Raw genomic sequence first — 12,744 nt, 5'->3', positions numbered from 1 at the left:
GTCCGGTTTTGCTCCCGGTTCGGTCCTGCCTCATTTTCTTGTTAAAACTTCCTTATTTGAGCCACATATTTCTCAGTTTTCCTGCATTTTTTGGGCCCCTTCCTTCCTCCTTCCAACTCACAATGCCCAGACGTGACACTTATATTCAACTGCCATTTGTAATTTGGCGGTTGTAATTTAACCCTCTTGTTAAAGCTTGCCTGCTCTTTGTGGACTTTATTAAACATCGCGGACAAATAATTTTAAATAATTATTACTTATTCTAGGTTGTGTCACATAGAATGATTACTTTTAATTGCTGATGTGGGTTTATTGATTTTTAAAGGCTTTGGCAAGTAGCCTGGATAGCCCAGTACTGCGTAAGTGTGTGCATGAGGGGTCCACTCACTGAAGGCCTAAGTGTGAAATGTACTGATAACCCCCCCCCCCCCCCCGCCCCCCCCCCCGAAATACACAAAGTAAGGAGTAAGGAGGACTGTAATCCCGTTTCCATCCCTTGGGCGTAGTTGGGGGGCATGGAGTTGCCCTCGCACGTCGACCTTGTCAGAGAACGACCCAAGCCCATAGTTCAACAAACATGATAATAGGGAAGCAGGATTGCCATTCAATTTCAGTTTATTACAACAGTACATGTAACATCTAGCCAACACGCTCTTCCATCCTCACCTACTATTCAATGCACACACAGATTTGTCACTCACTGTCAACTATGTCATATTCAGGCATCATCCAGGTGCAACACTACTGTAATTAACATTCAGCAAAACTGGCTTATGTGGGGTGAAGATGCTTGTGTGGGTGGCAATGACGGAGGAGAGGTTCTTTCTTGATTCGCAGTGATGTTGGGTTAAGATTCACTCAGGGAGACTATATGCTGCAGGTACTCAGAAGACAGTCGAGACAATCAGTGACTCATCACGGGCACTCCTACACGATTGACCAATGGAGGCAGGCGTGGATTATACTGTAACTCGTGCCCCCAGGAGTGAATCACAGCTTTGCGTCTTGTAGGAGTGCCCATGCATGGCACGTGCTGTAAAGTCAATCAGTCAATCAATCAACACTTATGTTTGAAGGGAATATCGTTACATGCCAAAAGTATGAAGTCATGGTACACAAACCACTCAGCATTTACCCACAAATAAAGTCCACAAATCAGTATTGTTGAATTCTTCTTTCTTCCTTGCAGGTAACACACATCCTGGGTCTATTGACAGTTTTGGTTACATTCAATTCTGGTTTACTGAAGTACCATTTTTTCAGCAAGTTGTTCACTTGCTCTTGCTTTGTGATCCCATGAAGTCTCTCCTCCCTTTCTTCCACATCCAACTCCTCTGTCAAGTGTTTCATGAATTCAGAATGTGGGGTGCAGAATTCAACATCCTCCCTCATGTCTTCAAAAAACTGCACAACACATGTCCAGGCAAAGTCTCGCGCATGGAGGACGCAGTTTTCATCAAAGAGCTTCTGCTCCACATCAAGGTAGTTGCTCCAGTAGCGTGTTTGCAGGAAGGTGGCATGGTCCTCAATACAAGGCTTGATTAAGCGTCCAAGCGCTCCCAGTATAATCAGGAAAAGGAGGATGAACCAGCCAAATCCCTAGGAAAGGAATGTACAGTGGAAGCCCGTGTTACAATGTCACTGATTTACGTTGATTTCATGTTGCGACCTGGAATACTGAGTTATTACATCCCTTCCTTATGATATTTTCCCAGATTTGCGACAAAAAAAAATCTCATGAACCTGGGAGGTTGGCTGTATTTGTATCGTTTTGACTCAATCTGCAGGTGTTTTCAGGTGATTGCACTTATTTTCAGATGCCGTCAGACTTGCCTCCCTGCAGCGCGTCACTACAATGCTGGTTTGCTATTGGTCAGCCTCACATGTTTCAAAATGGCGGAACGGTAAAGCTTTGTACGATTGGGAGTGGTTCCAAAACCGTATTTATAGTACATTTTACTGCTTAATTAGAAATTGAAAAGGTTAGCCAAGATTGCTGGTGATGTTAAAAAGAGAAGTAAGAAACTGATTTATATGGAAACGATGCTGGAGTTAACCCTTATTAGGGACTATGGGCATAACAAGCGCCACTCAAAGGTAAATAAATCTTTTCTATATCTTTTATTTATGATGTTTTCTGACTGTATAAGTGTATATTATATATACGTAGCACTTTATACTATTTTGGTACCAATTTTTTTAATATGTATGTACAATGTTGATGTTTCTGCCTGGGGGTTCTAAACACATTAGATATTTAACATAGGTTTGGATTGCCCATCATACGACAAATTTGCCTTATGACCCCAACTACGGAATGGATTAATGTCGTAAGACGGGGGCCCAATGTATTAGTAATGATCATGCCAAAATTGAATGAAAGGACCTGCACAGACCGTACTGGACTGGAACCTTTCTTCGGAGTTTTGATTCTGTGACAATTCACACAATTGTTGGACTGTAAATAAATAATGTGGATGTACAGCTTTGCTGTGGCTTACTTGTGAATAACAACGAACATAACGCGATACTGCTTTATGAAAAGAGCTGTTCCTAAAGATGATATCCTCCTTGCAGGGTACTTTGGCCATTATTTTGATCACGTCCAGTCCAGTGTTGTTGGGCATACCTAAGGGCAGTATGCAAAAAATGTTTTCACATATGTATACTGTATCTTGAGTGCAGTTTCCCGAGCATTACCTGAGAAGAGTAGAGGATTGACACTCATGCTGAAAGCGCAGATGACTATTTTCCCGTCCAGCAAGGTGACTAGGATCCAAACCATTGGGGCAAGGAGGGCCCGCTGGATCATGACTGACAATAAATATCTGTAGAAAGACATGAAAATCTGTCCTGTATTTTTCATATTTTGCTATTTGCATCAGTAGTGAAATACATTGCCAGTCCTTTTTTGTTTTGTTTTTCATTTAAAAATGTTCCATATTTTAGATTCATTTTTCAGATTTTTTCATTCAACCCCAAATTTTTTTCATCATCATATGTTCTATACCAGAGGTGGACAAACTACGGCCAGCGGGCTAGATCCGGCCCGTTGGTCTTTTTCATGCGGCCCTCCTTTGGGTGGTTTTGTACAGTACATAGAGACAAGACACAGCCCTCTTTGTCTCCTCACTCGAGTGATCGTAAGCACTGAAAATGAAAGAAAATATGTGATTTTTTTTCCCTCACTGAATGGTCATTAGCTTTCACTCTTCTGGTTACAGGGTCTTACAAAGGATAGTCACTTTTATTCAGGATTCTTAAGCTTAAGGCATGTTTATGTCAAAGCTGTGAAATTCCGTTTGAAATCAAATTTGAGACAAAATTCGACTTTGGATGACTAGAATTATTCCAGTCCAAAAATGAGCAGCATTCCTTAGAACCCCACGTCAACCACATCCGTGTTTCTGTGATTCATGTCGTACCTATTGATTTGATGGAATGAGTCATTTGGTAGATCGTTTATTAAAAGAAAGTTCATTTGTTTTGGGAATTCAAGTTCACCGATCCGATAGAAGGTGATCTAATATTTGTTTTAATTTGTTGTTTCTGAACCCCTTGGGGGCTTGGGTAAAACAGTCATTTTTTGTTTCTTCCAAAAATATCACTGCTTTTAAGGTGTCACAACAAAACCAGTTTACAAAGATATTACTTTCAACCCCTCAAATTGTTCAGAGGCATCAGACCAATCCATACATATTTAGTTAAAAAAAAAAGTATATATATATATATATATATATATATATATATATATATATATATATATATATATATATATATATATATATATAGCCAGTTTATGCACAATAATAGAGCAGAACTTTTGCAATAGCAAAACTAACAATGCTTTATACATACATACATATAATATATATATACTGATATATATATATATATATATATATATATATATATATATATATATATATATATATATATATATATATATAAAGCATTGTTAGTTTTGCTTTTTTTTTTTACTTACCAGCAGCGCAAAAAAAGTCAATAGTGAAAGTCAATTTAATTTTAAATGCATTTTTACTAAATATACATATCAATACATTATTTTACTTATAAATTTATTCTCCATATTCTGTTTTTTTTCATGTCATATCTATCTGGTTACGCTCCTTCTAGAGTTGTCGGTTAAGTTGGCGTTTTTAGCCAATTAGAATTCAGCCAATTAGAATTCAGCTGACTTGTGTCGCCAGGCTGTATGTAATCTGCCTGCTCCTGAAGGTGGTAGGGCACTCGTTTCAACAGTTGCGGGTTTCTGCAAACGCAGATGGATATGTTGCTGCAATAGTCAATTGAGTCATAAGTTCGCCATCTAGACGCCTCACATTGAATATGATTGCAGGAAGGCGGTGCAATGCTCAACAACCAAGCTATGCGACTTTGGCTTTGGTTGATTGTGTGAGAGGCGTAGCATAGCTATTAGCTAACCTGTCCCGACTTGGCCATATTTCTGACTGGGCTGCCAGGGGCGTGGGCTAACCCTGGCAAATAGTTCTGCTGGGAATACCTTTTGTTTGCAAAGGAACGATTTGGTGTTTGGATCTACACTGGAATTGCAAACTTCAATTGTTTAACCAAGGCAGCAACGAGACACTAAAGCACAGCTGGACACACGTGCTACGTGCTTTTAAAAACTTCTTGGGACACCCGAGTGGATATGCAGTATTGCACATCTCAGTTTGAAAGAAAAGAGAGCTCCTCAACAAGCTACGATACTTTTAAAAAACTTTTGGGAACACCCGAGTGGATATGCAAAGAGAAAGGGAGCATGAAGGGGTCAAGAAAAATTGGGAGATTTTGAAATGACTGATCGATTGTGACCACCGATTTTGGTGAGAGCAAGCATGTATGTGGGTGTTTTGTTCATATTCAATTAATAGTAAAGAAATAAGATGATGTTCTTCTTGTATTAAACTGCCATTTTTAATATGGACTTCATGAAATTTCATGATATTTTCAATTATTATTCATTTCTTTAAGTTTTGACAGCATCACGTATAATGACAAGTATTAATGCCTGATGTGGGTTTATTGACATTTAAAAGCTCCAGAAAATAGCCTGTGAAGTCCAGTAATGCATACGTGTGCACATGAGGGGTATTTATTCGAGAGTCTGACATCACTGAAGGTGTACTTGTGAAAGTCCCGGATTGCCACTGATAAGTCAATAAGTCATATCCACTGAATTTTGTCATGAAAACCGCCAGTTTTTACAAAACTACAGAACATAATTTTGTGTCCCAAAAAATGTCTCTGCTTCACAGGCTGTTTAATCATGCCTGCACACAGTTACAGTATATGGCTGCGCTCGCCAGACGTGGCAAATATCGGCAAATGTAACTGCAAAAATGCCAGGAAAAAAAAACAAAAACTATCCAATAGGTTGATTCAAATTCAGACGGTGGACAAGTGAAAATCAATACTTAAACGGCAATGAAGCATTTTAGGTCAGCCGCGGCGCAACACTTAATACCATCCACCCAGACTGACATTGAGATCCACTGAGATCCTATTGTGTTTATGAAATTATATTGCGTCACTGTGTAGCGTTTGTAAGGAAAAGACCATAGGAAGATAGGGGAGGGAGAACGTGCCGCACTGTAGTATCTTAAAGTAAAATCAACCCTTTAGCATTTTAGCACTCAGCACTTTCTGCTGTCATCTTTGTATGTGACTGTGAGGGATACTCCATTGTCTGCCTGGTGTCTGTATCACATTTTTTTTTGTGTGTGTGTAATGTTTACGTATTGTATTTTGTATTCCTTTATTATTTTATTGTATTCTGTTATGATGAGTTGATTCATTCTTATTGTGCTACTATGTTACTGTGTTGAACTGGAAACCTAGTTTCCCTGTGGGAACCCTCAAAGATTGATGAAGTACAGTGGGCCCCCATGTTATGACATTAATCTGTTCGGCGGTTGAGGTCGAAAGACGAATGCGTCATATGACAGGCAATCCAAACCTATGTTAAATAGCTAATGCGTTTAGAACCTCAGGAAAAAAAACATCAAAATTGTACATACATGTTAAAAATTGTTACCAAAACAGTGTAGTAAGTGCTACGTATATATAATATACATGTATGCAATCAGAAAACATCATAAATAAAAAATATAGATAGGATTGATTTACCTTTGAGTGGCGCTTGTTATGCCCATATTCCCTAATAAAGGTTATCTCCAGCATCGTTTCCATATAAATCATCTTCTTACTTCTCTCTTTCACATCACTAGCTATTTGGGAACCATGGCTAACCCTTTCAACTTTGAATTAAGCAGTAAAATGCACTACAAATATGGTTCTGTAACCACTCACAATCGGACAAAGCTTTACCGTTCCGGCATTTTGAAACAAGTGAGGCAGACCAATACCAGACCACTATCTCCATGAGGAGACGCCGACCAATAGCAGAATTGTAGTGACGCGTTGCAAGGACGGCAACTGAAAATAAGTGTAATTACATAAAAACGTCTTCAGATGGAGACAAAACAACACAAACACAGTCAAGCCCCTAGGGTCATGACAGTTGTTTTGGTCGCATAACCGGTAAAATGTCATAAAGAGGGGATTAAAAAACTCAGTATTCCATGTCACAACATGAAAATAACGTAAATTAGGGATATTGTAACACAGGGGTCCACTGTATAATAATTGAAAAATCACTGGCTGTGCTCTGAGGTCACCTACTGGATTAGTCGTGTAAAACATCTCAACACAACAAGTTATTTTTTTGACTGACTGTTTGGAGGGTGTATTGAAGGGATACAGCAAACACGAGAAATGCATGATAACAGGATTACGGTATATGGAAAATGATTTATAATGGCATCAATGAGATAAAAATGGATATAAAACAAGTTCCAGTCAATATTTGGAGCGCCAATATGACACAATTAGTGGTTAGATATTGGTGCCCTTTTGACTTTTGGCCTGTTTTAAAATGTAAACCGAAATTTCAGCTCTGTTGTGTTTCTTTCTCAATGCTTTATCTTGATAAAACACATAAAAATGTTGCAAAATCCAAAAATTGTACCCGAAAAAAATGAGGGTTAATGAACAATCAGTTGCACCAATTTGCAGAGGACTGACCCGCTAAGATATACTGTACTGTATATGCAATCTATGAAATCATGAATTGATCACACCTTTTGCTTAATAGATTTGTGTAATGTATGCCCCCCCCCCCCCCCCCCCTTAAAAAATGCAATACTGTATTGATCACAATACCTTGTTCTGAATAGTGGGAACACCTAGAAAATATTAATGTGGGGGAAAAGAAGTTTAGGGTTGATTTTTCTTTAAGATACTTTAATGCCAGTTTGTTTAAGATTTGTTTTAGACTGTGTGTAAGTACCTCAGTATTTGCGTATTTCAGTTACTGACGAATTCTAAAAAGTTGGACTTACTTCACCACGGCTGGATTTTTAGACCGTTTTCCAGTTGGTCTCACCCACTCATCCATCATGACACTTGTATGTCGATTGACCAGGACACCCAGGAAGAAAAGTATAACGGGTGGAACGACCATCACTCCCAAAGAGTAGAGTTTGTTGTACTGTGGCAGGCAAGGACAGTTGAAGTCAAAGCTGGTGTAAAGTTTGACGCTGACCAAGGCGAGAACAATACAAATCCCGTTGGAGATTGATTCAGAGTTTGATTGGAAATATTGCAAAACTAATTTAAGGCGCTCCATAATTTCAAGAGAATGTCCATATAAACAACAGCTGTTGCTTTAGAACTTGTTGAGCACTTGAGGTACTACTACGACAGATTATTTGTGATAAAACCTAACAAATGCATGTTGACATTTCCGGAAGCTACAGGAATCAGCGAGTACCATCCAGTGTGAACTGATATTGTTTGTAAAGTCCTCTCTCCTACATAGGAGAGGAGGCACCCATGAATCACCTGACACCTGAACAGTGTAACCACACCTTGGGCTTTTTGCATTTGTACAAATGTTCACTGTACCTGGTTTGGCTTCTGCAAACACCAGTATAAACTATGTACAATAAACTGGAAATGAAAATCTTTTACACCCCAGTTCAAATGCCAGGTTTATATTTAGGTGTGGTATAAAACAATGAAACCATTTCTAACCTTTTTTCCAACTGCTAATCTATATCATACAATGTAACTCGATTGATATATTTATAAAAACATTTCAAGAACAAGCCAAAAACAACCAGTAAGAAAATATTCTAACCCATGATAAATGGAACTTAGTACACATCTGTCATTTTAAGGGAAAATGTGGAAGATTTAGAGACTATAAAAAAAAACTATACATTTGAGTAATGCAAAAACATGTTCCATCACAACAATGTATTTGTTGGATAAATATGCTAATCAGTTATCAATCATGACAATAAGGTAATAATCAAGTTCCAATAAATGTATTATTCATGTATGTTAAACAAATGTTACTCTTCCATCAATATGCTTTCTTACTGTTGATTTGTGTTTGTTGATTCATACATGTCATTATACATTTGTCACAATTTAGAATGTGTTACAGTTTATTTACACATATAGTATTTTGAAAAGTCAAGAATTTTTCCCAGTTGTTGTCCCAGGTACCGTCCAAATACATACGGCAATCGGGCACAAGTACAGTATGACCACAGTAAATGTTCATACTTTTTATTCTGTACATCTAAGCCTACAAACTAAACCTATGATTATATGAAATATATAAGTTATATGTATTTTTATATATTTATTTATTTACTAATTTATAAATATGTAAAATGCTGTCAGGTGTCCTGAGTATACATTTGTAAAAACCAATGGCTCACAAAGAGAGAAGGCATATTTCAGCTCATGCATGAGGAGAATGATTCAGGACCACAAATGCTACACAAGGACCACAAAGGCCCATCCTTCTCGTCTGCTTCCTTTATTATCTTAGGCGGTCCCTAAGTTACATGAAGGTTCCGGTCTTAAAGGGCAAAAGTGCATAGGGGTGTGTGTGTGGCCAGAACCCAAAAGTATGAAATGCACGTTTGTTTCGACATGTGTGACTGTGTTTGGAAAGATAAGCGCATGTGAGTGTGGCACAATATAATATGCAGCAACTATCTCAGTCAATCAAACAGGTCAACAACTGCTAACATTTCCTAGAACACAACTTCCTCTTTGAGAGGGGTCCTTGAGTGGCTCTGGGCATTGGACATGTTGCTGTTTCCCCAACAGTGCTGTTGATGACTGCCCTCTGAAATGACCTCAACAATCATTACTAATACCACATAAGAGATAAGAGATATATGACAGGGGCGGGATGTTCACATTTTGTGATTTATATTTCCTTCCTTTCATTCAGCAGCCTACGCTCCAAAACATCCCAACCTTTAAATATGGTAAGCGCATTATGCTGTGGCAGCAAAATATCATTTTTAATGTATTGCGCTGAGCCCATCGAAGGACTAGAAATAAAATTTTGTGAGGAAAAACATTAAGGTGTTTATAGTACTCTATTCCAAATAGTTTTTTTTTTCTTTACAAAAAGTTTATTTAACACAAAGCGCACATCGAGCGTGGAACAAAAAGGGAAAAAAAGCCAAACGACAAAGTACAACCTAAACTACAAAGTACAAAACAAAGTGAGACCAAACGGGTCTGAATCAAGTCCAAAACGGGAGCGCGAGGCAATCGAGGGAGGGGGACCACGGGAGAGCAACTGCAACAAAGTACAACCAAAAAGAACGTGTGAGCGAAAAAACATCTAGAGGAACACTAAGACTTCACGGGGCTGCTGATGAGCTTGTCGAAGGTAGTGCTCTCCTGTGATTGCTGGCCTTAAAAAGCCCTTGATGGGGAATGAGCCTCAGCCAGCCACAGGTGCGCGGCCATCAGCCCCACCCCCTCGTTGCCGCAGGAGAGAGACAGACAAGTGAGCTGGGACATGACAACAATATTGATGAGGCTAGTCCTGAAGACATCCACAAACGTATTTTACATGGTAATGAAAGCGCCATCCAGTGGCTAAAGGAAATGTTTTATTTGATGTTTTTCTGCAAATGGGTTATTCTAATGCAGGGGTGTCCAAACTTTTTGCAAAGTGGGCCAGATTTGGTGTGTTAAAAATGTAGGGGGCGGGGCAACCTTGTCAGGCGTTATTTACATATAACAGCAATTAATTGAAATACATTTCAGCGAGTCGTTCTGTTTAACATTTGCTTTTTTTATTTTCATTTCAGCTATCTTAAGCATGTATTTTGGTTCATTTGAAACATTGCATATCAAAAATGAATTGACATTAAATATTGACATTGTACATTCACTTAACTTCACTTTTTTTAACACTAACTTTTTTGTAACAGTTGAACAGAAGTAATTGTACTCATAGGTGCAAATTACATTTGAAACATAAAAAAAAATCTCACCATGGCAGTTTAATATTTATAGAATTTTTAAACACAATAACAGAGAAATGAACAAGTAATAGTCATATCAACAAGTGCAGGGCTCATTTAAAATATGAAATTAGTAACTATAAATGTTGATTGGGTTTTTAAATGGTTATTATTCTGGAGTGAAAACTTAAAAATGTTTTCAGACTTATCATAAATGAAAAATGACTTGTCCGAATTAGTGTGATGGGTGAAACTGAGATCTGGAGTGCAGGACAAAGGCCAGGTGTGGCTCTATGGTAGTAGTATGGATGTCTTGTCAGTGAGAGTTCGGTAGCCGTGTCCTCACACGGCTCTTATTTAAGTTCATAACCGAGAATGTCTTCTCACACAAATACGTCGACCGAACAAGCTTAGCATTTTCTTACTGCGTCACACTGCAGCTCAGCTTTCCTCCTTTTGTTGATTGTCACCATTTTAAAAAATAAGACGCTCATACAATTACTCATATACTGTACTAATTTGCTGTTCCTAATTGAGCCTAGAAATGGCAGCATTTAGCACATGCAGGTAACAGCGCTGCTACCCAAAGTATTAATTCTCCATGCGGGCCAGACGTTATTGATTTTATGAAGGAGGCTGCGGGCCGGATGGAAATTGACCACGGGCAGCATTTGGCCCCCGGCCCGGACTTTGGACATGCTGTTCTAATGTACCTCATACCGTAATCCCCCAAATATAAAATGCACTTTTTCCCCCCTAAAAAATAAAGGCCGAAGGTTTGGGTGTGTCCTATAAACGGTTACTTAAAAAGTTCTAAAGGTTTTTATTTCTTTTTTTCAAATCGACACCTCTAGTGATTGATCTGTCAACCACAATAGCCGAGTTTCGACACACATAAGTGTATTTTTATATTGGCCATACGCTTACTTAGAATAATTACCGTACAGTTGTAACTCATCAAGGTAAATGAAAAGTTGGAATAATATCAAAGAGCCCAATACCTACACTGGAGCCATACATTACCCTCAGCAGGAGGGGTCATTCCCCTCCAGATTTTTCCATATTGTTGGATTTTTCTCAAGATCATAATTGATCAAAGTTTTTATTCTGAACCATGTCATTAAAAAAATAAAATAAAATTCCAATGTATCATTATCCAAACATACGAGTCCTTGCTGCAAGGGCCCTTTATGGCTGCTCGCAACACTAGTTCTGAATGAATTTCAGCTGTTCTTGAAAAAATTTGACGAGGGTTTCGTGCCAACAACGTCCACTATTTTCAACATAATTGTATTCGAGCTGTGGTTAAAAATAAATACCTGCAAAAAACATTGTACTGCCACCATTATGCCTCAATGAATACAGTACTAGGTGGGTAGTATGATGCTTTTTTTTTGATGAGCAGTGTTGAGCCAAATATACCATTTGGAAGTAGAGCAAATACATCCAATCTTTGTTTCATTTCACAATAAAATTTCAAGAGCTTTGCATCTCTGTTATTTGTGGATGATGTGATAGGTGGCTTCTTCAAGGCTGTGACCTCCATCTGTCACTGAAGCGGTTCGCAGCAGAGTGTGAAGTGGCTGGAATGAGGGTGGAGGGCCCTCTCTGGGTAGGGCATGAGGTCCTGCCCCAGGTGGAGTTTAAGTACTGTATCTTGGCGTCCTGCCTGATGGTAAGAGAGAGAATGGGTGTACAGCAGTCATCAAACGAGATTGACAGGTGAGATAAGAGAAAGCCTCGCCCCTTTGACCCCCCCCCCCCAAACCGGAAGTCCCGCCCCCTTGACCCCTTGACCGTTAGGTCATGACCTGTAGTGACCGTACATGTTCATAGGTCCTGCTCCGGATGTAGTCGTTCAAAAAACCGGAAGTCCCCCCCCTTGACCCCTTGACCGTTAGGTCATAACCTGTAGTGACTGTACATCACAGGTGTCAAACTCAAGGCCCGGGGGCCAAATCCGGCTAAATCCTAAACTCTGTTCCAAAACTTTAGCTTGTCATGTATAATGAAAAATAAAGTTGAGATTTTTTGGTTTGTTCTGTTATAGTAATGTAAACAATAAATGAACAAACTAGGCTGCTTTACTTCTGATTTCAAAACAACTAAGCCATCAATTTGTTGTGTACAGTAATAATACAGAGACAGTTTAACATGGTTTCCTCAACATATCGGCCCAATGAAGGAAGTTCTTGCTACATAATGGCCCTCGACAAAAATGAGTTTGACACCTCTGCTACATGTTCATAGGTCCCGCTCTGGATGTGGTCGTTCAAAAAACCGGAAGTCCCGCCCCCTTGACCACCCCTTTGACCACGCCTTTGGTGTCCGTTAGTAAAGTGACCGCCCGCCCTCCCCCCTGACCTCC

General features: G+C 39.0%; 1 protein-coding gene across 1 annotated transcript; it reads right to left on the bottom strand.

The window, feature by feature from the left end:
- Positions 1 to 1,155: 1,155 nt before the first annotated feature.
- Positions 1,156 to 7,714, bottom strand: calhm3 (calcium homeostasis modulator 3). The gene is made up of 4 exons (XM_088422021.1): positions 7,428 to 7,714; positions 2,701 to 2,828; positions 2,502 to 2,629; positions 1,156 to 1,599 (listed from the first exon to the last, which is right to left on the bottom strand). Exons 1-4 carry the CDS (start codon positions 7,712 to 7,714, stop codon positions 1,156 to 1,158), a joined length of 987 nt encoding a protein of 328 aa, XP_088278147.1.
- Between the last annotated feature and the right edge of the window lie 5,030 nt (positions 7,715 to 12,744).

The sequence above is a fragment of the Hippichthys cyanospilos genome, chromosome 8, assembly GCF_059441005.1.
Source record: "Hippichthys cyanospilos isolate Australia breed blue-spotted pipefish chromosome 8, RoL_Hcya_1.0, whole genome shotgun sequence".
Lineage (NCBI taxonomy): Eukaryota > Metazoa > Chordata > Actinopteri > Syngnathiformes > Syngnathidae > Hippichthys > Hippichthys cyanospilos.
The sequence above is the reverse complement of the archived record's forward strand: the minus strand, read 5'-3'. Positions and strand labels throughout refer to the sequence as shown.

Bases quoted from the DNA above. Each gene is read 5' to 3' on its own strand.
- calhm3 (XM_088422021.1), bottom strand. From the start codon at position 7,714: ATGGAGCGCCTTAAATTAGTTTTGCAATATTTCCAATCAAACTCTGAA. The intron at 2,829-7,427 runs GTAAGTCCAACT...GTCTTTCTACAG, and splicing joins AAAAATCCAGCCGTGGTGAA to ATATTTATTGTCAGTCATGA. The intron at 1,600-2,501 runs GTAAGCCACAGC...TTCCTTTCCTAG, and splicing joins ATGTTCGTTGTTATTCACAA to GGATTTGGCTGGTTCATCCT.